This window comes from Mesoplodon densirostris, chromosome 19, assembly GCF_025265405.1.
Source record: "Mesoplodon densirostris isolate mMesDen1 chromosome 19, mMesDen1 primary haplotype, whole genome shotgun sequence".
Taxonomy (NCBI): Eukaryota; Metazoa; Chordata; class Mammalia; order Artiodactyla; family Ziphiidae; genus Mesoplodon; species Mesoplodon densirostris.
Window position 1 is genome coordinate 14335125 of NC_082679.1, and position 23537 is coordinate 14358661.

The following is a 23537-nucleotide window of genomic DNA, read 5'->3' on the forward strand; positions in this document are numbered from 1 at the left end:
TGTTGGAAGTTGGTGTGTGTCACAGGCGCCAGGAGAGGATGTGAGAACAGCTTGTTCCGCCGTTTCCGTGCTGGAGGGGGGAGGGCAGCATGGGTTGAGGATGGGGCCTCAGGGAGGGCGGAGACAGGGAGAGTGTCTGGAACACTCTAGAATTTTTAGGAGATGTGGAAATAGCTGGTCCACCTCCTCTGGAAAAAGGATATATAACCGTTTTGGAAAAAGATTTTTTGTGTGTGGGGGGCGGGTGTGTGCGTGCGGGAGAGTCTAGGTTACAGAAGCATCAGGTTTGAGCTCGGAAACAGTAAAGTCCATCACAGGTAAATGGCTAGGTGGGCCAGGAAGCCCCAGCCGTGGGGCCAGCCCTGTCAAGAGGAGGGGCTGCTTCTCAGATCCAGGTGGAGCTGGACCTAGACTTCCCGCCCGAAGCCGGACCTTGGGATTCTCACATGAAATTTCGAGATTTGGAAAATAAGTTTGACCCTGATCCCCGGGTCAAACTGAGAAAGTGTTTCGCCAGGGCAGCTGCAGATCTGGGCCCAGAAGTTTAAGACCGCTCCCAGCTAGGAGAGCCCCTAGGCCCGGGGCTGAGGTCCCCGAGCCCCCGGGGCCTGGAAGCAGGGGCTGCTCTTCACTCCAAACCACTGAGTAGCTGACGGGCAGAGGGAGGCCTACGCCCACCAAGGGCGGGTGTGGTGCCAGGGAGCTATAGCACTGGCAGGGTGTGGCCTGGGGCGACAGCCCCGCTCAAGGAGGCAGGGGCCCCTCAGTTCAGAGTCTTGCTGCAGAGGACAGAGTTACCAAGCTCGAAATCCAGCTTGCTTTCTGTACCATCTCCAGATTTTAAAAAGTTGACCATTAAGTTAAAAACCAACACAACTCCATGGGCCGGGTCTGGCTTTCAGGCCTCAAGTATATGAATTCCGAGGTAAAACCTCCTTCTTTTTAACTTAAGAATTTCTTACATTCGGGGGAACTCCCCGGCGGTCCAGTGGTTAGGACTCCGTGCTCTCACTAAATTTCTTACGTTCTGAGTGTTGGATTTCTGTCACTTGGGTTTCAAGAAAAAGAATGGTGCTCCCTGGTTCTTAGGGGTGTGTGCGTGCATCGGGTGTGACAGCGTTTGGGACAAGGGGGACAGGAGGAGGGGGCTGACGCTGGATCACACCCGCTTCTCAGGGAGTCCAGGCAGCTGCTCAGCTAGCGAACACACAAGCCACTTCTATGAAACATTTATTTCCTTTAAAACCTCCAGAAACATGCCAGAAAATCTCAAGACAGGGATGGGGCTGGGGGGTGGGGGGAGATAATAATAAAGAATAAAAAAATCCAAATGAAACAAATCAACATATATATATAAAAAAAATCCTGCTGCTATCTTCAGCCATCAGATAGAACACCAAACTCAAATTAAATGTGCTTTGCAGAGATCCTTTAGAAATAACAGACAACAAAACCCAAAATCATAATTTACACTTGTCGATGTACACGATTAGGTCCCCAAAATGATTCAAATGATCTGAAGATATGAGGAGACAACTTAAACAAACAAACAAACAAAAACGGGGAGGGGAGGGGTGAGCCCCAGGTTAGGGTCTGAGGAAAGGGTGGGGTGGTAAGTGGTCCTGGAGAACCCTCCCCAAAAGGGACCCGGGAAGAGGGGCAGAGACATCACAGTAGCTGGCCAGGGCTGAGGACCCGGCAGGCCCCCCTCGCAAACCACAGGTGAGGGAGAGGAGATGGCAGACCTGAGGGCCTTTCTCGCGGGACTGCAGTGCTGCCGAAGGGCCAGAGGTTGTTGGCAGGGAGGCACGACGAGGGTCCTTTTCTCTTGCTCCTTCAACGTCTGTGTCCTGTGTGGTCGGTCCCCAGAGCCTCCTTCCCTGAGGTTTCTGGCCCCAGAGAGGAGGCGGCGGGGTCTCCAGACGGGACTGGACCGCCCGGTGCTGGCCCCCGGCCGGAGCGTGCTGCTCTCAGCTGGGCCCCCCGGCCTGCCTGCCCACCCTGCCTTCGTCCCCAGCCCACGGGGGACGCGCCTCGATCCTCAGCTTGAGGTTGGGGGAAACCACAGACTGTGGCCGTACAGACTTGTTCTGGCGCAACTCCACATGAAAAAATAAATATATATATATATATTTTTTGTTTGTTTGTTTTTAAAGGAAAAAAAGAAACTGTTTCCTGGGTGAACAGCGTAGTACCACACCGGCCTGGCTGCCTGGCCAGCTGCCCCTTATTGCCTCGAGAGAACCAGCGTCTTGTGGGGTTCGCACAGCAAGGCGCTCCCCGGGGAGCACAGTGACAGGTGTCCGATGTTGCTGCTGCTACTGCGGGGCCTACGAGATGGGCCGAGGGGCTTTGCAAAGGGAAACAAAAGCGGAGAGGAGAGGGAGGCTGCCTCCCTCCGCCCGGACCTGACGGCTCCATGGAGCCCCTCCTGGTGCCCCGGAGGGGCCGGGGCTGACGGAGCTGGGGAGGGCGAGGGGTGGGGCTGTGCCGGCTCCGCCGCTGGGCCTGGCCGGGTCAGCAGCTCACAGGCGGAGGGGCCCAGGTGCCGTGGCCTCTGGCAGTCAAGGGACTGGTAGACAAAGACTGGAGAAATGGTCCCGAGCGTGCAAATACCTTCCCCCTCAAAGAAGTTAACTCTGGATGCTGGGGTTTCCTTGCTCCACCCTGGGGCCCCCCAAGACAATAAATGAAACTCTGAGAAAGTGCTCCTGGTTGCTTTTTGGAGGACAGGGTAGGGAGGGGGCAATGTCCATGCTTTCTGGAGCCAGTGCACCAGGGACCAAGAACCCTGGCCCGCTTCCACGCCGGCCCGCACCTCTCCGGGTGTGAGGGGAGAGTGGGCTGGTTTCCCGCCGTGATTTCTCAGGCAGGGGTCTTGGCCCCATAAGCCCAGATGCTGCTGTACGTGGTGAAGAAACCCAGTTGGGGGATTCCTGGAGCTGTGGGGTTTGGAGACTCACTCCTGCCCTCCACCCCCTTCCTACAGCTTCCAATGGCTTGGTCCTAGGAAGAGGCTGGATGCGGATGGCAGGATGGGACCCTGGGGGCAATGTGGGCGTGGCCCAGCCCCCAGGAACCTCAGATGGCAGCTCAGAGGGAGGCCGGAGACCACGTCGCCCTCTGGGGCTCGAGGGCCAGGAGTGGACCCCAGCTCACAGCCCCGTGAGGCCTCCCTCAGGTCCCACTGCCACCTGGAGCGTCCGTGTCCACGGGAGGGCAGTGGGGCCCTGGCTGCATAGCTGGGTCACACCTGCAACCAGAAGCCGGGCTGAAGGAGAGGAGAGCAGGAGCCCCTGGTCTGCCCAGGTGGAGGCGGGGAGGTGGCAGCCTCTCCACCTCAGAGTTCCTTCTTTTCCCTGCAGAAGATCTCGGCGAACTTGCGTAGCTGCTCGCTGGCGGCCTGGGACTCCTCCTGCAACCGCTGGTTGTTCTGCCTCAGGCTGGCCACCTCCGACTGCAGCACCGCCTTGTCCTGCTTCTCCTGCGGGGGCGGGGGCTGGCATCAGCGGGCGCATCTTGAATGGCTCCCCGGGGCCTGCGAGCCCCGCTAGGCCGTGGTGTAGAGCCAGGCTGCCGAGGTTCAAGTCCCAGCTCTGCTTCTCAACAGCTGAGCAACCTCAGGCGAGTCTCGGCCCCAGGTTCCTCCGCTCTAAAAGGGTCGGTTGAGAGGTCTCCCCGAGGTCACGTATGTTGAGCTCTTAGAACACAGCCTGACGTGCAGTAACTGACAAACGTCACTGCAGTTAGGAGCACCTCATTCCACCCTCACAGCCACCCGAGGGCTGGGGACTGCTGTTACCCCCATTTTCCTGGAAGAGGAGACCAGACCTCACACAGCAAGTAGGGGGCTGGGATGTGGATGCAGGGCTGCCCTTCCAGGACAGTGTAAGATGCTCAGGCAGTGACCTGTGCAAGGTCACACAGCATTAAGTGGTGGGGTGGGATTTGAACCTGGGCCCCTATGACTCCAGTGCTTGAGACTCCCATGTTCTACTCGGCCACCTTTTGGCTTTTTACCCAAACACGTATAAAACGACAAGTGAAAGTCTCTTCCACTCTTATTTCCCCTCACTCTTCCACACCCTGGAGATAAGTACAAGGAACAATCTGGAATGTCGCCTTTTAGATATCCCTCTGACCCACAGCTGTTAAACATTTTTTAAGTATGATGATACTCTAGGAAACGGTTTTGCAACTTGCTTAATTTTCTGCTTGAGTTACTGGACTTCTTTTGTATGTTAGTAAATATATAGATTTCTGTTACTACTTTAATTGGCTGCAGACCATTCCGCTGCACAGGTGTCCTGTCATTTATATAACCATTCTCCTGTTGACGGACAGCTGCACTGGCTCCAATTTTTTTATTGCCAGCGGTGCAGCAGCGAACATCCTTGCTCATGGGTCTCTTCGTGCCCGTGCTTGAAATTCTGTTGGACAAGTTCCCACAGTGAAACTGCTGGGTCGACAAGGTACGCAATTACCGTTTTGACAAACATTGTCCAATTGCCCTCCAAAAAGGCTGGGCCAATTGATTCTCCCTCCAGGAGGGCATGAGGGTTTCTCTGTGTGCTTTGCCAGGCTTCCCTACTGTCACTGTTTACTCTTCACTCATGACTACATTCAAAGCTGGGTGGCCTCCCCTAGAATAGATGGGGTGTGGGTGGGGACGGGTGCCTCAGCCTCGCTGTCCCCTGCCACCCTCCGGGGCGGGGGGGGCCGGGAAGTGCAGTGGGGAGGTGCGTGCCACGTGAAGCGGCTGCTTGGCAGCCTTACCTTCTGGAGGTCCGTGTGCAGCTGTTTCAGCATCACTTCCAGTTGGTACACCTTGCCTGTCAGATCCAGGGGTGGCTCCTCACTGGAAAGACAGGGGGCAGGGTCAGGCTCTCGGCCCACAGCTGGGAGGAGCCCGGGATACAGGCTCCCTCTTGTCCCTGAGGCTCTGGGGAGTCCTTTTCTTGCTGGAGTCCCAAGGGATGCCTGGAGGAGAAGGCCACGCTCCACCTGGCGAGGGCATGTCTGTGGATGTGGATGTGGGTCGTGGGAGCACCAGGCCTGCCGTGTGTGCATTCCTCCCGAGGATGGACCATGCGTGTGCTTTTGGGAGAAACTCCCCCCACGTATGACCACCTCAGGTGGCACAGTACAAAGAACACCCCCCCACGCCCATCCACCGAGCCCCCGGCAGGCCCGAGCATCGCTCCAGCATATGGGGCATCTAAGTGAGCAAACGGATGGGAGAGCCTGACAGGTGGACAGGACCAGTAACGATACGGACAGTAACAGCCCCCCGCTACCCAGAGCCCACCCTGTACCATGTGAGGTCTCACCTAACAGGGCGGACGGTGGTTTCCCCACTGGACAGAGGGGAAACCCAGGCTCAGGCGGGGACTCTGCACCCAGGACCCCAGCCTGTGGCTCCCCCTCTGTGCAGATTCCCCAGGCCTGGGCCCGCCTGGCCCCTGCAGAGGAGGGCAGGCAGCCGAGAAGCCTCCACTGGGTGCTGTGGGAACGCACACACCCGGTAGGGGTGCCGGGGTCGTGGGGGCATGTGGGCTGCAGCAGACGAGAGGGAGACGGGGGGGGGGGGTCTCCGCCCAAGAAGGGGAGAGGACTCGGCCCTCCTGCTTCTCCCACCCTTTCCTCCCTGCTGGTGCTGCATCTTGGGGAGCTGCAGCCACAAGGGGAGACAGGAGGCAGGTCATCAGTTCAGGGCAAAAGGCGTCCGGGAGCGTGCCCGGAGGTCCCGGCATTTCCACGCCCACCCTGCTCCTACCCCTGCCGTGGTGCCCTATCTGTAACCACCCAGCTCTGCTATTATAGTGGGGCCAATCTTTGGTGGAGGTTGAGTTCTAAAGCCACTGTGTGAAGCAAAAAACCAGGAGAGTCAAAACCACCCTAGAAAATCGCTTGAACGGCCCATAAAGTACAGTGCACGACTGCTGTATACAGAACCCTGCACGGGGAGGTGTGCAGATGAGTGTGAAGTGCACTACTGAAATCCACGGACACGCAAACATGCCATTTCCATCCTCTCTCCCTCTTTGTAGTTCTATTTTCTGCCAAGCTGGTGCAGCTGCATCTGCTGCACTACATGTGAGATGACATATGTGAGATGCCCGCCCCCCCGACCTCCTCCCTCCCCCGGAAGCCTCGTGAGGGCAGGGCTTGGGCCTCCATCACCGCTGTGTCCCCAGACAGCCCAGCACGGGGCCTGCCAGGGCAGAGTGAGAGGTAAATGTCAGGGGAACACGTGCGTAATTTAGGAACCTGCAGAGGAGGAGACCCAGGAGCGGGCAGACAGAGGGGGCAGACGAGAGGCCCGGGGGCGGAGGGGGAGACTGGGGGCACTACTTAGCGATTTTCCAAGTTGGCAGTGAAACAATCCTGAATGCTGATCACAGGGCTGACCCCGACTTGGTCCCTGCTGGGCCCCAGCACGTGGGTTAGTCCAAAGTCTGTCAGGTGAGAGGGGCAGTTGCTCCTCCAGCTACTGCCAAAGGGGTGGTGGGGTGACCTACCCGGCGGCCTCTCACCCAGCGTGGGGAAGGAACCTCACCTCATGGTAGGGGTAGTCCTGGGGGTCGGGGGCCCCCTCTCCAGGCTCAGGTGGCTGTGGACAGGACTGTGTGCTGGCGGGATGTCCGGGCTCAGAGCTGGGTCGTTGAGAGAGAAGAGCGAGACGGCTCTTTGCACTGCCAGGCAGAGGGGGGCGGTGGTCGGCAGGGCTCCCGGCTCCTCCCCACTCCACCCCCTCCCCCAGTGACCAAGCTCTCCCTGGAAACTCCAGGACACTGCCAATCACACCCCGGTGAGACCACACAGGCGTGTAGGATGGATTCTTGCCAAAATACCAAACCAAATCGGGACACAAACAACAATAACCCGTCCTGACTCTGAGCAAGCCTCCAGACCCGATGACCAGCTTACACAAAACACAAGGGACAGAGAAAGAAATTAAGTTGCGGTGTGGGGAAGTGACCACCCAAATTGGGCAGAAGTGACCTGGTATCGTCAACAAATAAATGGTAGGGGGAAAAATGGCCAGAAGTGGATGGGGTTGACCCCTGGGTGATGAGGACGTGGGGATTCATCATCCTAGTTCTGAGAATGTGAAACTTCAAAAGCAAAAAGGAAAGCGGAACAGAGAATATCAGGTATACAGAAGAGAGAAAAAAATCCCAGGGGGCTGCCCGTTAAAGCAAAGATTCCCGGGTCCCACCCCAGACACGTGACTGGCTCTGGGTGAGGGGCCTGAGCACCTGCACTTTCAGATGGGACCATTAGGTGATCCTTCTATAATGGCAAGAACTGGCGACAGTCCTGATGCATCCAAAAAGCAGCTGGCTGAGTGAGCCCTAGGACAGCCAGACAATGGAATGTGCAAGGAGTGAACAACCAGAGGTGGGGCTGCGTGTCGCCCCGTGGGGAGAGGGCACCGCTACCTGGCAAAGGCGGCTTCCTTTACATCTCTGTGCTCTTTATATCTCTGTGCTCAAAGAACAGCACAGTGAAAACCCAAATACCCTTCCCCAAGACCCACCCACTGTTAACGGTTTGCCACACTTACTTTCTGCGTGTGTGTGTGTGTGTGTGTGTGTGTGTGTGTGTGTGTGTGTATTTTACTCCCTAACCATTTGAGAGTAAATTGCCGACATCCTGGTATTTCACCTCTGTGTACTTCACTACCCATCTCCAAAAAGTAGACAGGCTCCTATATAATCACGAAACAACTTCGTACTCAGGAAATTTAACATTTGTACGGTATTACTGTCTAATAGATAGTCATCTTGAAATTTATCCAATTCTCTAAATAACATCCTTTATAGCTGTGGTTTTCTGTCTTGGATACAATATTTCTTCTCTTCGAAAATACTTTTCTATAAATAGTTTCAAACGGGCCCCAAAGCAGAGAAAAGAGCATCATGGGTCCTCATGAACCCACCGCCAGTTTCCACACTTTTCAACATACTCTGGTTCCTTCCCCTGCACTCTCTTTGGTTTTTTTTATTCCCCTGATCACTCCTCTCCTTTACGTTTTAAAAACAGCTTATTGTGGTTTAACCAACATACGACCAACTGCGCATGCTGAAAAGTGTACCTTCTGGCCCGGTGACTGTGGCAGCCGAGCCTCAGTCGCCTCATCTGTAAATGGGATCCTAATACATCCCTCAGACTGAAGAGCAGAAGAGATGATGTTTGTAAAGTGATAACGTGCCGGCTGAGGAGATGCTCCGTAATGTCACTGTGGCTGCAGAGTTACCTCCTTCAGGAAGTGCCCCCCACTCCCGAGCTCATCAGGCCTCTGGACAGCAGCGCTGGGACACTGCCTGGCAGCCACTCCCCAGTGGTTCTGGAGTGTAAGGCTGGGGTATCCCTGAGGCCGGGCCTTCTATTCTCTGTCGTTCTCCCTCCTACCATGCCCTCCCCACCCCAGAGGCCTGACTGCCTTCATCCCGTGGCTTGGGGAGAGGCTGCAGGACAGGATGGAAGCAATGAATGGAAGCAAAGAGGGAGGGGCTTCCTCCAGGGCCACCTGTCAGAGGTGGGCTGGCTCACACGTGGAAATAAGGAGGATGTGTATCGTATGGGTCTGGTTTAACAGATCCTGCTCTGTGCCAGACCCATGCTGGGCACCCAGTGGCGACTGAGACAGGCCCGGGTCTTGCCATCATTAGAAAGCAAGGGCACAGGCAGAGGGGTCAGGGCTATAGGAGCCCAGAGGAGGTGCCTGATCCAGACTAAGGGATATCAGGGAAGGCTTCCTGGAGGAGGGACAGCAAAGCTGTGGCCTAAAAGATGGAAAATGAGCCAGAAGAATATGTTCTTGTCTGTCGCGGTTTCACAGATGTGGGAACTGAGGCTTAGAAAGGTAAAGCCGCTTGCCCAACGTCACACGGGAGAGAAGTGGCAGAGACTGCCAGCTGTCCCTCATGGTTTTTCTTTCCCCTTCTTGGTAATAACACATCACAAATTTCAGCCTCGCACATGGCCTCACACCCCAGCTTGCCCTGGAACCAGGTGTGGCCGTGACACTCTGACCAATGGGAAGCAAGTGTAGGAGGAGTATAAGGCTTTGGGAATAGTCCTCAAAGGGAGGGGATGTCTCCCTTGCTGGTCAGAGCTGGACATGATGGCCAGAGCTCTAGTGGCCTGTGAGGGTGAGGCCCCCCAGGAATGGCAGAGCAGGCACGGAAGGGGCTTGAGCTGTAATGCGTTTGTGGAAGTGCCATACCAGCCCCAGACTGCCCACCCCAGGAATTTTTGCTGCATAAAACCTTGTTTGTTTAAGTCATTGTTAATTTGGATTTTCTGCCACTTGCAGCCAAAGTACGTCTAAGTACAATTTGGATTATGAAAACTCTGCACTGTAATAATAACAGAAAGTACTGTCTGCTGAGAGCGTGTTCTGTGCCCGACACGTTTTACACACAGACTCCTCCCCACGGCTCCAGGCAGTGGGTGCAGTCTCATCCCAGTTTTGTAGATAAGGTAACTGGGAGAATCAGACAGATGAAGACATTTGCCCAGGACTGCACAGTGACCAAGGGACAGGGCAGGATGTGAACCCTGCTCCCCTCATTCTGGAACCCGAGTGTGTCCCCCTTCAAAGCCCCAAGACCCTCCGTGGATCCTTCCAGAAGAGAGAAGGGAGTAGGGATCTGGCGGGGCTGGGTGGAAGGTGCCTACCTTCGTATGCCTTGGCTGCGTTTACGAGGCTGGACCACTCCAGGCCAGCAGCCGTGTCAGGCAGTGGCATCATCCCTGGGTCCAGGCGCCGCAGGGGCCGGTCCCGCCCATCGGCCAGTGAGAGCTCGGAGGCTGAGATGGTGGCTGGGTGGGGACAGCGGAGAGGGGAGATGGGTGAGTGACAACGTGGGAGAAACAAAGAAATTAACACATTATGTTACACTTCACATACAATTATGTAACATTATGTAACTGTTATACCTGTTACATATAATTAAACGAGTACATTATATTTATTAGATGATCAATGCCAGGGAAAACATCCAGCAGGCTAAGGGGGTAGGAGTGTTGGATGTTTACGTAGGTACGATTTTAGGGTGCTGAGGGAGGCCTCGCTGAGAAGATGGCCTTTGCACAAAGCTCTGAAGGAAGGGGTGGGGCGGGGCGGGGGCACCTGGGGAAGAGCATTCTGGGGAGCTGAAAAAGCCGAGGCAGGAACGTGCCTAGAGGTTTAAGAAACATTGAAGGGGCCCGCGTGGCTGGGACAGGAGAGGCAGAGAGCAGTGGGAGGTGAAGTCACAGGTGACAGTGCTGGACTGTGTGAGGCCCTGTGGGCCATGACGCGAACTTTCTCTCTTCCCCTGGGTGACATGGAGCCACAGGTGGGCCCTGAGCAGGGAGGGGTGTGACCTGTCACAGGTGTCCAGAGGGTCCCTCTGGCTTCGTGTGGGGGACAGACGGTAGGCAGGGGGAGCGGGGAGCAGGGAGGCAGTGGGGAGGCCCCTGCGATGGTCCAGGAGTGAGATGAGGGCGGACAGGACCAGGTGGGGCTGCAGGGACGAGTGGACGGATCCTGGGTCTATTTTATAGGTGGAGTCAATAGTATTTCCCGAGAGTAGATGTGGGCGTGAGACAGAGAAGGCTCCAGGATGACTTCAAGATCTTGGAGCTGGGGAAGGCTGGGGGTGGGATCAAAAGTTAGTTTCTGGGGGCGTGTGAGATGCCTCAGACACCCGTGGGGCGCTGGCCACGTGAGTTTTGGAGTGGAGGAGTGAGTGCCAGGCTGCAGATACAATGTGGGGCGTTTCAGTGTATGGATGGTGTTTAGACGTGGCAGGGTCACTGTGGGGGGAGACCTGGTCGGTTCAGGTATGACACGTTGGGCAGAGAAAGAGTGTCAGGGTGCTGGAAGTGACAGATGGCACGAGCACTGCACCAACAGCTGCATTTGCTGCAGAGACAGAGCGTGTCCCCCATGCTGGGCTCAGGCCCCCCGCCTCAGCTCGCCGAGGCCTCACAGCCCCTAAAGGGAAGGGGAGAGAGGTTGAAAGTGAAGCACAGAGGTCAGGAGGTGACTCAGGCAGGAAAAGCCATGTCCCCAACGGGCGTGTCCTCTCTCCGGGCACCCTGCTGGGTGTTACAGGGATCATCTCACAGTCCCACCTCCAATTAGCCGGGAGGGAGGTGCTGCTATGACCCCGTGAGGCAGAGGGGGCGGCCTACACTCAGAGCGGGAAGCTCCCTTGCATGCAGACTCACGCTCACCGGTGGTGGCACTTGGCTGTGACACGCGGGGTCTGACACTGACCCTGCTCTAAGCCCAACCCCCCACGGCTCTGGTGTTCAGAGGGTCCCTGTTAATATCCTATTTTAACCCTGCTCTCTAGTCCAGAGGCACAAACCTGACGGATGTCAGATTAGAATGCTCGCTCCTGGTGACAGCAAACTAACAGAAAAATGCATAAACAGCTACTGGGTTTTTTTTCAGCGCTTACTGCATATCACGCATTGAGCTTAGTGTTTTCCATGAAGAACTTGTTTGATTCTCGGATTAACCCAGTGAAGTGGGCACTATTTTTGCCCACGTTTTTACAGGCACAGAGAGGTTACAGCTGTGACTTCAGGACCTGGACTACAAACTCAGGCCATCCAGCTCTCAGGACATGTGGTGCTACTAAGTGTTGCCCAGTGAATGAAAGCTCAGGGGAATGAATGAGGGCAGGAAGGATGCCGAGCCCTTGACCTCCATGCTCTCCATCTCCAGCCTCCTAGCATCTCACTACTGAGCGGGTGAGGGTCGCGGGAGCAGCTGCCACAGCCAAGCAAGCTATCAGCGGGCGCTGCTGTGAGAGGCTCCTTGGCATGGAGAGCCCTTCATCCGTGAAGCCCAGGCCTGGGCTGACGGCATCTCTTCAGCCCCGACGTGGCTTGGGAAGGGCTCTCGAGCAGGCGTGGAGAGGTGGACAGGCCCAGGGCCCCCGGCCACACTGAGGCCAGATGAGACTCTCTGTGGTCCAGGGGGACAGGGGAGTTAGACGGGCAAAGAGAGGTATATGTGTGTGCTCCATGAGACAGAGGGCCCTGGGCTGTGGTCCCCGTAGGGACCCAGACAACCTGGACCCGGCTCTTAGGGAGCCCCCAGTCCAACAGGGGAGATAGACTCATTCCCACACAGTGACAGCCCGGAGTGAGTGGGGCTGTGATGGGAAAACATAAGGCAGAGTGGGCAGGATGGGATGGGAGCAAGCCAGGGGGCTGTGGGGGCCCAGAGGAGGCGCCTGACTCAGCCTGGCAGCCTGGTTGGGGAAGGAGGACTTCCTGGAGGCAGCAGCATCTTTTTTTTTTTTTTTTTTTGATGCGGGCCAGTTTTTTTTTTTTTTTTTTTTTTTTTTTGCGGTACGCAGGCCTCTCACTATTGTGGCCTCTCCCGTTGCGGAGCACAGGCTCCGGACGCGCAGGCTCAGTGGCCATGGCTCACAGGCCCAGCCGCTCCGCGGCATGTGGGATCTCCCCAGACCGGGGCACGAACCCGCGTCCCCTGCATTGTCAGGTGGACTCTCAACCACTGCGCCACCAGGGAAGCCCTGGGCCAGTTTTTAAAAAAATAATTTATTTCTTTTTGGCTGTGTTGGGTGTTTGTTGCTGCATGCGGGCTTTCTCTAGTTGCAGCGATCGGGGGCTACTCTTCGTTGCGGTGCACGGGCTTCTCATTGCGGTGGCTTCTCTTGTTGCGGAGCACAGGCTCTAGGCACACGGGATTCAGGAGTTATGGCACGCAGGCTCAGTAGTTGTGGCTCGTGGGCTCTAGAGTGCAGACTCAGTAGTTGTGATGCACAGGCTTAGCTGCTCCACGGCGTGTGGGATCTTCCTGGACCAGGGGTTGAACCCGTGTCCCCTGCACTGGCAGGTGGATTCTTAATCACTGCGCTACCAGGGAAGTCCCTGATGCAGACCATTTTTAAAGTCTTTGTTGAATGTGTCAAAATATTGCCTCTGTTTTATTTTTTTGTTTTTTTTGGCCCAAAGGCATGTGGGATCTTAGCTCCCCGACCAGGGATCGAACCCGCACCCCCTGCACTAGAAGGTGAAGTCTTAACCACTGGACTGCCAGGGAAGTCCTGGCAGCGGCATCTTAGTTGAGACTGAAAGGACGAGGCAGGGCTAGTCAGGGGCATTCTGTCTGCCTTGTGTGGGTCTGTGACCTCTGTGCATATTACCCCTGCCCTGGCCCCTCTCCTGCCTTCTCCTCACGACGTGTCAAATGCCTACTATGTGCCAGGCCCTGCCTTCAGCACGGACAGGGCAGTATAGGCAAGATGCAAATGAAGGAGACACAGAGTGAAGCTGAGGGAAGCAAGAGGAACTGCCAAGAAGCTCAGCCCCACAAGCCCCTCTGACGTGCTCCCGCTGTGTGCCTACTGCCTAGAGCAGAGCCTGGCCCAGAGCAGGTGCTCAAGAAACATCTGTGGAACGAAGGCAATGGAGGGGCAGGCCGGGTGCTCTGGAGTTTAAGATGGGAGGGATGACCAGGCTGGAGCTTAAGGGAGGCCTCCAGAGCAATAACTGAGCAAAGCCCTGAAGGAGAAGCAGGAGTTAGTTATCAAGAACAGGGTTAGGGGCTTCCGTGGTGGCGCAGTGGTTGAGAGTCCGCCTGCCGATGCAGGGGACGCGGGTTCGTGCCCCGGTCCGGGAAGGTCCCACATGCCGCAGAGCGGCTGGGCCCGTGAGCCATGGCCGCTGAGCCTGCGTGTCTGGAGCCTGTGCTCCGCAACGGGAGAGGCCACAACGGTGAGAGGCCCGAGTACCACAAAAAAAAAAAAAACAGGGTTAGGGGAAGAGCATGGCCAGCAGAGGGACCAGCCATGTGGAATGCCCTGAGGCGAAAGAGTTGGGGACAGAAGGATCCAAGGGAGGGTACTGTGAAGCGGAGGGACTGAGGTGGGGCCCCCCATGGGGCACAACACCAGGGCAAGGAGTACGGACCGAGATACTAGGTTAATGGGGAGCCATGGAAGAATTTTAAGGGGGGAGATAGAACCCCGCAAAAAAGTCCCAGAGCCTCCTCCAACCCATCCCCTGCAACGTACAAAAGGGTTCCATCTAGATGCTACAGGGGCACAGGCCCTCAGCTGAAACCCTTGGGGTGGACACATCTCTGAAGTCAAGATCTGTTGGAATTTGATACAGTACGATGCGCTATATATACGTACACACCCAGAAAGGTCGGCAGTGCCCCTACTCAACACACTAGCGCTCCTCAACGAAGCAACTGCTCGTTCACACCAAGTGGGGTAAAGAAGGACCATAAACAGCCTCGCATCCATTCAGGTCGAGCACTGCTGCCCAGTGAGCCTGACCCAAACTTCTGCTTTGCCTTTCCGTTTCAGAGCCTTTGGGGTTGTGGATAAGGGATTACAGGGTGGGCTGAAGGCACGGCCAACCCGACAGTGCAGAGCTTTTGGATGGGGGCCGTGTGCGCAGCGCCCCCTTCAGTAATTATTTGCTGATGCTGGTCACACCCCTGTACCCCCTTCCCTTCAAGAGCTGCAGGCCTGGGGGACGTCACTTACGTAAATAAATATTCACAAGGCGATTTGCTTGGTGCTGGAACACGGAGCTGGGAAGGGGGGCAGCTAATAGAAACCCTCGATCCTCAGGACCCTAGTGATGAGCTCTCCAGTCTGGAGACACCTAGAGAGACTAACGCCCTCTCTCTGGTCTCAGATGACCCCAACCCTTGGGTGCCACCATTCCTTGGTGACCCCCAGGAGACCCCTGATGCTTGGCCAACAACCCCTTGCTCTGTGGGTGACACCCGGTGGTGCTCAGTCACCAGGGCCCCCTGAAGCTCCCATGCACTTCGGTTCCCTCCGTCAGCTCACTCTGACACCGATGACCCCCAGCCTTTGACCTCTAGGTGATCTGTGTGCTCGTGGCCCCTGCTTCCCACCCCCTCACCCTCAGCCAGCCCCTGGGTGCCCGGGCTCACATTTCTTCTCTGGGAAGCCGTTGCCGGTGGCAGGGACGGTGCTGGGGCCGCCGGGTGGGTGGGCGTGCTGGTGCTGGCGGCGGGCGGGCAGCGTGCTGGAGGGGAAGGCGCAGGTGCTGGTGAAGAGCACGTCGCTGGGCAGGCCCGGCTCCAGGCCGGCAGGGTTGGCAAAGCTGGGCTCCCGACGCCCACTGCACAGGCTCTCGTCCGACAGCGTCCGCTGCAGGCTCTTCTGTGGCGACTGCTGCCAAGACAGGGATGGGAGGCGGGACGCCAGGCGTGGTCACGGCCAGGCCCAGCCAGGGTCGCCGTCCTCAGAGGCTTCTTCCCGTCCTGGATGTCTGCGGTCTTTACCCAACCAGCATCCATTTCTGCTCCCTTTTTGGTCAACGTACTCCAATTTTCTCCTGGGGATTCCTCCTCCCCCCCTCTGCAGCCCACCTTATTCTGGAGGGCCGACCCCACCCTCCAGCTCCAGGTGAGGTCAGGGAAGGCAGGGTGACCTGAGCTGGAGCCTGAGAGCCAATCATTGGTGGGGACCACGCGGGACAGTGTGCTGGCTTCCCCCAGAGCTCAGGCTGGTGGGAGGGAACCCTGGAGAGACTGCTGCCACCCAGGTCCCCACCAGAGAGCTCACAGCCAACAAGAGGGAGGCAGGGACAAGAGGGAAAAGAAGCAGGGGATGTGTGAAGGGACTGAAGACGCCTGCTGTTTTGGCCCCACCCCCACCCCTGGGTCACAAGAGCCTAAATGCCCCCTGGGCCCCGCTCCTGCACTCCTGGTCCTGTGGTCCAGGGAGGGTGGGGGCTGCTTCCACCCTGGGCTCCACGAGAAGGACGTGAGAGCCAGTAAGAGCATCCCGGTCCAGTCGCGTGACCTACGGTGGGGATAAATCCCCTGCAAGCCTTCCAGACTGGCTCACGCTGTCACCCTGCCCCGACCAGCTCGACGTCCTGACTCCTGGCTGCGGAGCCACGCACCCAAACAGGCTGGCAGGTGCCGCGGGCAGAGGCGGTGGGCAGGCAGAGGCAGTCCTCCTCCCCCACCAGCCTGTCTGATTGTGTGTGTGTGTAGCGGGGCAGGGGCGGGGCAGCCTCTACGTACTCTAGCGTCTCTCTCCTGCTCGGGTGCCAGGTTGTCCATGATGATGAGTTTCTTCAGGTCGTCCTCGATGGTGGACTTGTAGTTCTTCCGGGGAGAGCGGAGGTCTCGGAGGGAGGCCCTCAACCGCGGCTGCCCAAAGACGTTTTTGGTGTTGCTGTCCACCTGCCTGGAATGAGAGGGGCATGGTCAAGGTCAGAGGGGTCTCGGGAGGCTCAAGCTGCTTCTCAAGGTTGTCCTGACCCAGGAAGGCTGGCCGCCACTGGGCGAGTGACCGCAGCTTCCCCACAACATCTGGTGAAAGTGGGGCAGAGGAGAGGCTTGGTTTATTCTCTCCACTCGCTCATCCCACAGACGCTGCCTGGGAACCTACCCTGTGCCATGCGTGTTCTCGGCGGGGGGAGGGGGGGATACAGCGGTGAATGTGAAGCTGACTCCAGTCAGAGAGACTGACAATGAATAAACGAACAAAGACAGGGACCCCATAATGTGAGGTAGAGAGAGGTATTCTGAAGAGAAATAAAGCCGGGTAAATGGATAGGGATCGCTGGGGATGGAGGCTGGCTTTTCTGAGGGGATGACATCGGAGCAGAAACTTGGAGAGAGGAAGGCAGGAATCCACCTGGTATTGTGGAAGAGGGCACAGGGCAGAGGGAACAGCAAGTGTTGGGCTGTGAGGTGGGAACAGGCTCGGTGAGTTTGCGGAGTGGCGGGGGGATGAGTAGCTGAGGGGGAGGAGGTGAGGCCTGGGAGGTGCTGGGGCAGACGTTCTGGAACTTATGAGCTACAGAGGGGACTTGGGGTTGCATCTAGGGAGCCTCTGATCTGGTGAGTGCTAGGTCCTGATGTGCATTTTACAAGGGTCTCAGACAGAAAAGTGACCCTCATGGAAGCAGGGAGACAGTGAGGAAGGGAAGCAGTTGTTCAGGTGGGAGACTGGGGTGGCCTGGACCAGGGGTTCCAACCACAGAAGAGGGATGGGGTCCCACAGAGGGAGAATCCCCCAAAGGGACCAGTCCCTTTGCGCAAGTGCAGGGCCAAAGGCAGCAGACCCCTGGCCTGAGTGCTCCAGGGCCTGGCACCAGATCTCCCTAACTTTGGTTTCCTCATCCACCACATGGGGTAAGACAGCTCACGCATCACGGGGTGGCCGGGAGGATCTAGACATGAGGCACCTGCACCTGTTCCTGCTGTGGGACCCTGGGCAAGTCACACCACCTCTCTGATCTTTGGTTTGCTCATCTGGAAAACACGCTGACCTCATAGCATTTTGGGGTTTGCTGCAAAGCGCTTGGCCAGCGCCTCACAGAACAGACAATGGGGGAATGAGAGCTGCTCTTGTAACTGTTTACCTGAGGCTGCCCGGCACCCGGAGCTGCACACAGTCCTCTCCTGCTGCTCCTATCCCCTCCACTGGCTCCGCAGGCCATCACCCCCGGCTCCCTGGCCCTCTCCTGGCCAAGGCTGGCTCCTGGGGGCTCTGTGTCCTCCACTCCTGGGACTTCCCCTGAGACCTCCTCTTGCCTTCTGATTCCGGCCCAGCCCTTGAGATCAGGTTTTCCTTCCCCAGTGAAAACCAGATCCCTCACCTGAGGTGTTGCTACACCCCAGGAAAGAAATAATGACAGCTAAGAGGAGCGCAGCGTCAGGCATGAGCCACCAGCCCGAGGGCTCCACGTGTGCTAACCTGTGAAATCTGCACAGCAGCCCTCCCTGGGAGCCACTATTACTAGCATCTCCATTTTACAGGTGGGAGACTGAGGCACAGAGAGATAAAGTAACTGTCCAAAGTCACACAGCCTATGAATGGAGGAGCCAGGATGCCAGCCAAGGCCACCAGGCCTCAGAGCCCATGGTGTCACGATCACGCTTGGCTGTCACGTTTGTACCATAGAGATGGCATATGAAAGCTGTACAGTATGTGGAACATAATCACGTTTGGTTTAATAATATGCTTTTATATGCTGAAAAAAAATTCTGGAAGAAATTATGAACGATTACCTCTGGGAAGCAGGAGTCTTATTAGGAGGTGGAAAAATGAGATTTTTACTTTTCATCTGATACCAACACCCTTCTGAACTGTCTGAATTTATTTTGCTATAATCATGTGTTACAACAATAATAATATAAAAACTAGAGCTGACACCTAGACTTCATCATTTTGTAACTCAGGAAAGAAAAAGAATCTTTGAACCCAGGAAGAAATAAGATATCTTGGGCTCTTGAGGGTATTGAAGTCTACATTTTTTCTCATTTTCTCAGCTGCCAGCCTCGGGATTTTAACAAAGGAAGGAAGAAAAGGCAGTAAGTTTTTTCTTGTTAGGTCGTATTCCTTCTCAAATGAGAATTCCAGGTCTAGGGTAATTTTGGCTCTGTCATTATTAGGGAAGTATGCTCTTTAGGCAAAGGAAAAGCGCTCTATCCAAAAGAGAGAAACAGAGACACAAAGAGAGAAAGAGAAGTATACACCCCAGAGTACAGGTTGCTCCCTTGGGAGCTGGAAGGGGATTCACCCCTCCCTCTTCCCTTTTGATTTGGCCATTTCCCAGAATCCTCTTCACAAGGGGAGTATGTGACTCAGCGCAGGGCGTGCCTGAGCCCATCAACCTGGTGAGGGAGCAGGCCAGGCCTCCCTCCAGCTCATCCACCGCAATAAAGGGGCGCTGTCCCCGAGGCTCCCCTCTGCAAGGGGTGTAAAATGACCTACTGAAAACTTTAAAACGTGCACTTTCTCTACCCTGGGGGTTCTACATCTGGGAATGTGTCCTTTAACGTGCCAGGTGTACGGGGACCCATGTGTGCCAGGTGTGCGGGGACACTTCACGGGGTCCTACCTATGGAGCAAACAGAATTGGCCAGCAGGGGAAGGGCGAGGCCCCACAGGGAGGGACAGTGGCATCACAGAATACTATCTAGCTGCTGAAGAGAAGTGGAGTTGGTCCACATGACATGGGAAGAGGTTCGCCCAGATATGTGTCATGGGAATAAAGAACTGGTACTTCTGGTGCGAAATCATTTTTAGAAAACAAAACTCACACACAGCTTAGCTTGGTATACTGACGTTTACCAAAGTCTCAGCTCCAAAGGTGGATATGTGGGGATTCACTTTCTGTAAATGTTCCTCACCACAGCCCACGAGGTCCGAAACAATCTGTCCTGCCCGGTCTCAGCCCTCATCTCCTCCCACACAGGCTTCCCAAGGTTCCTTAAATATGCCAGGCATGTTCCTGCCTCAGGGCCTTTGCACTGGCTGCTCTGTCTGCCTAGAGCGCCCTCCCCAGCATTCCCTGTGAGTGGCGGCTTCTCATCCATCCAGTTTGGTACAACTGTCACCTTCTCACCTCCCCTGGCCACTTGACCTTCTGGTGCTCCCTCCCGGCCCAGGTGAGTTCCAACACGCGATCCTGTGCTACTTCTTCACTGTATCCACCTCATGATGATCTGTCCTGTGTGCTCGTGTTTGTGGTTCCACTCCTCCTACCTGACTCACAGCCTTCTGTATTCTATGTCCAGGGTTGGGAACAAGACCTGCCACATTGCAGGCACTCCAAATTAGTTGTTAAACGTGTATCACATGGAACCAACCTTCCTTCCAACCAACCAGCCAACCTCCCTACTCATCTTCTTCGTTCCTTCTAACCTTCCTTACTCTCTCCTTTCTTTTTGCAACAAGCTTAAATGACTTTTATAAAACAGGAAATACTTTACTCTCTATACTTTAAAAAGTCAAGCCAAAAGAACATAACTATTCCTTCCCTGCTCTGTTTGGGTTCATTTGCTAAATTGCCTTCCCAGCTCCCAGGACCTCCAGGACTCCTAATTCTACAGCAGAAGGCTGGCTCACTGGAAGAAATCCTGCTAGAACCTTCTCCCCCGACCCTCAACTCTGCACCTATCTATCCACTGCAAGTTCCACATGGCTGACACTGTTAGTGGGCTGCTGGGACATGTCTAAAGAGAAAAAGTATGATGAAATTCAGTTTGGAGAGTCAAACTGATCACTTTTGCCCTTATTCGCTTTCTTCTGAAAGAATTTTCCAATGTATTTTCTTTTTTTAAATTTATTTTTGGCTACGTTGGGTCTTCGTTGCTGCGTGCAGGCTTTCTCTAGCTGTGGTGAGTGGGGGCTACTCTTTGTTGTGGTGTGCAGGCCCCAGAGAACGCAGGCTTCAGTAGTTGCAGCACGTGGGCTCAGTAGTTGTGGCTCGTGGGCTCTAGGGCATGCGGGCTTCAGTAGTTGTGGCGTGTTGGCTCAGTAGTTGTGGCTTGCGGGCTCTAGAGCACAGGCTCAGTAGTTGTGGCGCACGGGCTTAGTTGCTCTGCGGCATGTGGGATCTTCCTGGACCAGGGATCAAACCCGTGTCCCCTGCATCGGCAGGTGGATTCTTAACCACTGCACCACCAGGGAAGTCCCCCAATGTATTTTCTAAATTGAAATTTTTAAGCAATAATTTACAATGGCATTAATTTCAGGTTAAAAAAAAAAACAAACCAAACCAAACTGGGCTTGTGCATCTCTGATCTTTTTCCTTCTTTTCAAGATCTCTGGTCTCCATAAGTGCTTAAACCTAATGACCTCTGAGGATAAAATGGACTATTCTCTGACTGCTAAAAAGAATGAGACCAACTTCTATGTACTAATACGGAACTGTCGCTGAGCTAAGAGTAAGTGAAAAAGGCTGGAGCACAGACAGGAGGTGACCACATGGATAAATAAAAAGGGGCGTAAAGGAAGCACACTCAATCGTGTGTGCTCAGTCATGTTCGGAACATTTCTGCAAGGATGCAGAATAAATGAAACAATGGTCGCTTCTGGGGAGGGGAGCTGGATGGCAGGGGGCCAGGGAAGGGAGAGAGGCCTGGTTTTCACTGCAAACCCTTTTGTACTAGTTTGGTTTTTATCCTGTGCATGCTTTACCTTCTAAAACACAAATGAAAAAAACATCCAGGAGGAGGTACCCGCTCTCAAGGTTCTGACTGACAGCATTGGACAGAGCCTCTAATTTGCTCATGTCGTCTGAACTTGCATTTGCCACACTGTGGAATTAAACCACTCACATCAGAAAAGAAAAGGGAAGACAGAAAAATTACAAAGAAGGCTCTGCAGTTAGGACCCGGACATCAGCAACTTCTTTCTCCCGTGACAGAAGGGCCAGGAGTGGAAGGCGACCAATGGCTCCGACTTGTCTGGGCCCGATCCCAGCTGACTTGGAGCTCTGGCCTCCAACTGGGGCGGCTCCCTTGGGGCCAGGTTAATTAAGCTAATTAGCACCGCTGTCAGCCAGCCCGAGCTGGGGGTTCTGCCAACCTCGCTGGTGAGGACACTCACCAGGTCTGCATCTCAGGCAGCAGGTGGATTTTCCTGGAAGGAAGGCTGGAAGAGGCCGGTGGGAGTGGGGGCCAACCCTGCCGTGGGGCGGGGATGCTGCTCCTTCCGTGGCTGCACTGAGCTGGCCCCAGGGCCCCTGAACTCGAGGAAGGAGGGAGCCCGAGAGCCAGGTGTCAACCACTAGATGCCAGTGCCTGTCAGCCCAGCCAACGCTGACCAGGCACGTCCCTATGCCTCACTGCATCCTCATGCCACCTCTGGGAGGTAGGCACTCCTGTCTTCCCCTTTTGAGGCTGGGGGACCGAGGCACAGTGAGCTGAGGACACTCGGAACCCACACCTGCCTGACGCGCTGAGCCGCCCGAGGTTTGCTCACGATGAACACAGTGCTCAGTGTGCACGGAACACGGGGACGGCGGCCCTGGGGGATGTGGGCCCTCACCCTGGGGCCGGTGCGTCCCACGGGGCTACGCTCCTTTCTCACGGCCATCGCCTCCATCACCTTGCTCTACCGGTGGGAGCACTGATGCTCTGAGAGCAGCGTTCTGACACGGTGAGAGCAGAGTCGGATTGTGGGCTTGACTCGGGGGACTGCTCTGCAGTGGTGGCAACTGCAGCAGCAGCAAAGCTCACCTCCTGAGCGCTCACTCTCTCCCAGGCCCCAGGCTGCCCTCCACACACATCATTTCATCTCATCCCCTCAGTGGCCCTACACGAGGCAGGGCTGCCCCCTCCTTTTAAAAAATTAATTAATTAATTAATTTTTGGCTGCGTTGGGTCTTCGTTGCTGCGCACGGGCTTTCTCTAGTTGTGGCCAGCGGGGGCTACTCTTCGCTGCAGTGTGTGGGCTTCTCATTGCGGTGGCTTCTCTTGTTGCAGAGCACGGGCCCTAGGCACGCAGGCTTCAGGAGTTGTGGCACGCGGGTTCAGTAGTTGTGGCTCGCGGGCTCTAGAGCGCAGGCTGAGTAGTTGCGGCGCACGGGCTTAGCTGCTCTGCGGCATGTGGGATCTTCCTGGACCAGAGATCGAACCCGTGTCCCCTGCATTGGCAGGTGGATTCTTAACCACTGCGTCATGAGGGAAGCCCTAGGGCTGCCCTTCTTAAGGATGAGGACGTTCGGGGCCTGGGTCCTCGGGCGTGACCAGGGGGCTTGGCCTCCCAACCACCACTCCACCTTAAGGCAACAAACAGGCTGCTCCCTAGGGCCTGCCCCCTCCTCACTGGGCCTGCCAGCAGGGACGGGGGCCAGCAGGGCAGCAACACGCCAGCCTTTCAGTTGGGCTGAGACCAGCCTGGCGGGGAGGAGGTGCCCAGGACGGCTGAGGGCGCAGGGCCGCTGGTTCTGCCTCCTGCTCCGCGGGCTCCAGCCTGGCAACCAATCGGCCTAGAGTCGTCCCTCACCGCTAAGCCCTGTGCAGCTCAACCTCGGTGCGGGGGTCCTCACATGGATTAACTCAGGAAATCCTCACAACTGGGAGGTAGGGAGGACCGTCAGGCCAGTTTAAAGAGAGGGAAACTGAGGGGTTAAGGAGGGGGTAAGCAGCCGAGTCCCACCCCGACCCCCATGCTGTTCTGCTCCTCTACTGGTTGGGAGAAGGCAGCCCAGTAAATTCAGCGTCTTGGGACAAAGCGGTCAAAACGGGGCTGTCCGGCCGTCTCCCGAGGCAAAGCTGCTGGCCCGTCCCACAGACTTGACCAGAGCCTGCAGCAGAGGGGCTGAGGTGAGGGACCTTCCGTGGCAGGTGCTCTCAGTCCCCTCAGTGTCCCCTCTGTCCTTCACCAGCTCATTCTGTCTTTCGTTTAACAGACCACGTGCCCAAATCTAAGAAGTCAGTCCTCAGAAAATGCACGTCACTGCCTTGGATGCAAGTCTTCCCTGAGTCTCTCCTAAGACGAGATGCTCTGTTAGTTATCTTTCTGGGCATGAATCCTGGTTCTGCCACTTGCAGCTGGGTGACCTGGGCTACGCACGTCTGGCTGTGCCTCGGTCTCTTCCTCTGGAAGTCTCCGGGAGGATCAATGGGGCCAGGTTGGTACAGCCCTAGCCAGCAGCCTGGCTGAAAGGCAGCGCCCCCGTGTCGGCCGCAGCCATTTTCCATTTCTCTGGGGATGCATTAGAGGTCCCTGACCAGAATCAATGAGAAAGGA

At 56.0% G+C, this 23537-nt stretch overlaps 1 protein-coding gene across 11 annotated transcripts in view; it reads right to left on the minus strand.

Moving 5' to 3' along the window:
• Positions 1-1217: 1217 nt before the first annotated feature.
• Positions 1218-23537, minus strand: part of SIPA1L3 (signal induced proliferation associated 1 like 3) — a 241749-nt gene continuing 219429 nt past the window's right edge. For 2 of the 11 annotated variants that reach the window (XM_060085446.1, XM_060085449.1), the window contains 6 exons: positions 16064-16229; positions 14960-15203; positions 9691-9834; positions 6560-6695; positions 4777-4858; positions 1218-3484 (listed from right to left, as the gene is read on the minus strand). In XM_060085446.1, coding sequence (XP_059941429.1) covers positions 3341-3484; positions 4777-4858; positions 6560-6695; positions 9691-9834; positions 14960-15203; positions 16064-16229 — 916 coding nt within the window. In that variant the 3' untranslated portion in view covers positions 1218-3340. The other 9 variants (XM_060085448.1, XM_060085447.1, XM_060085450.1 and 6 more) reach the window with 9 other exon arrangements.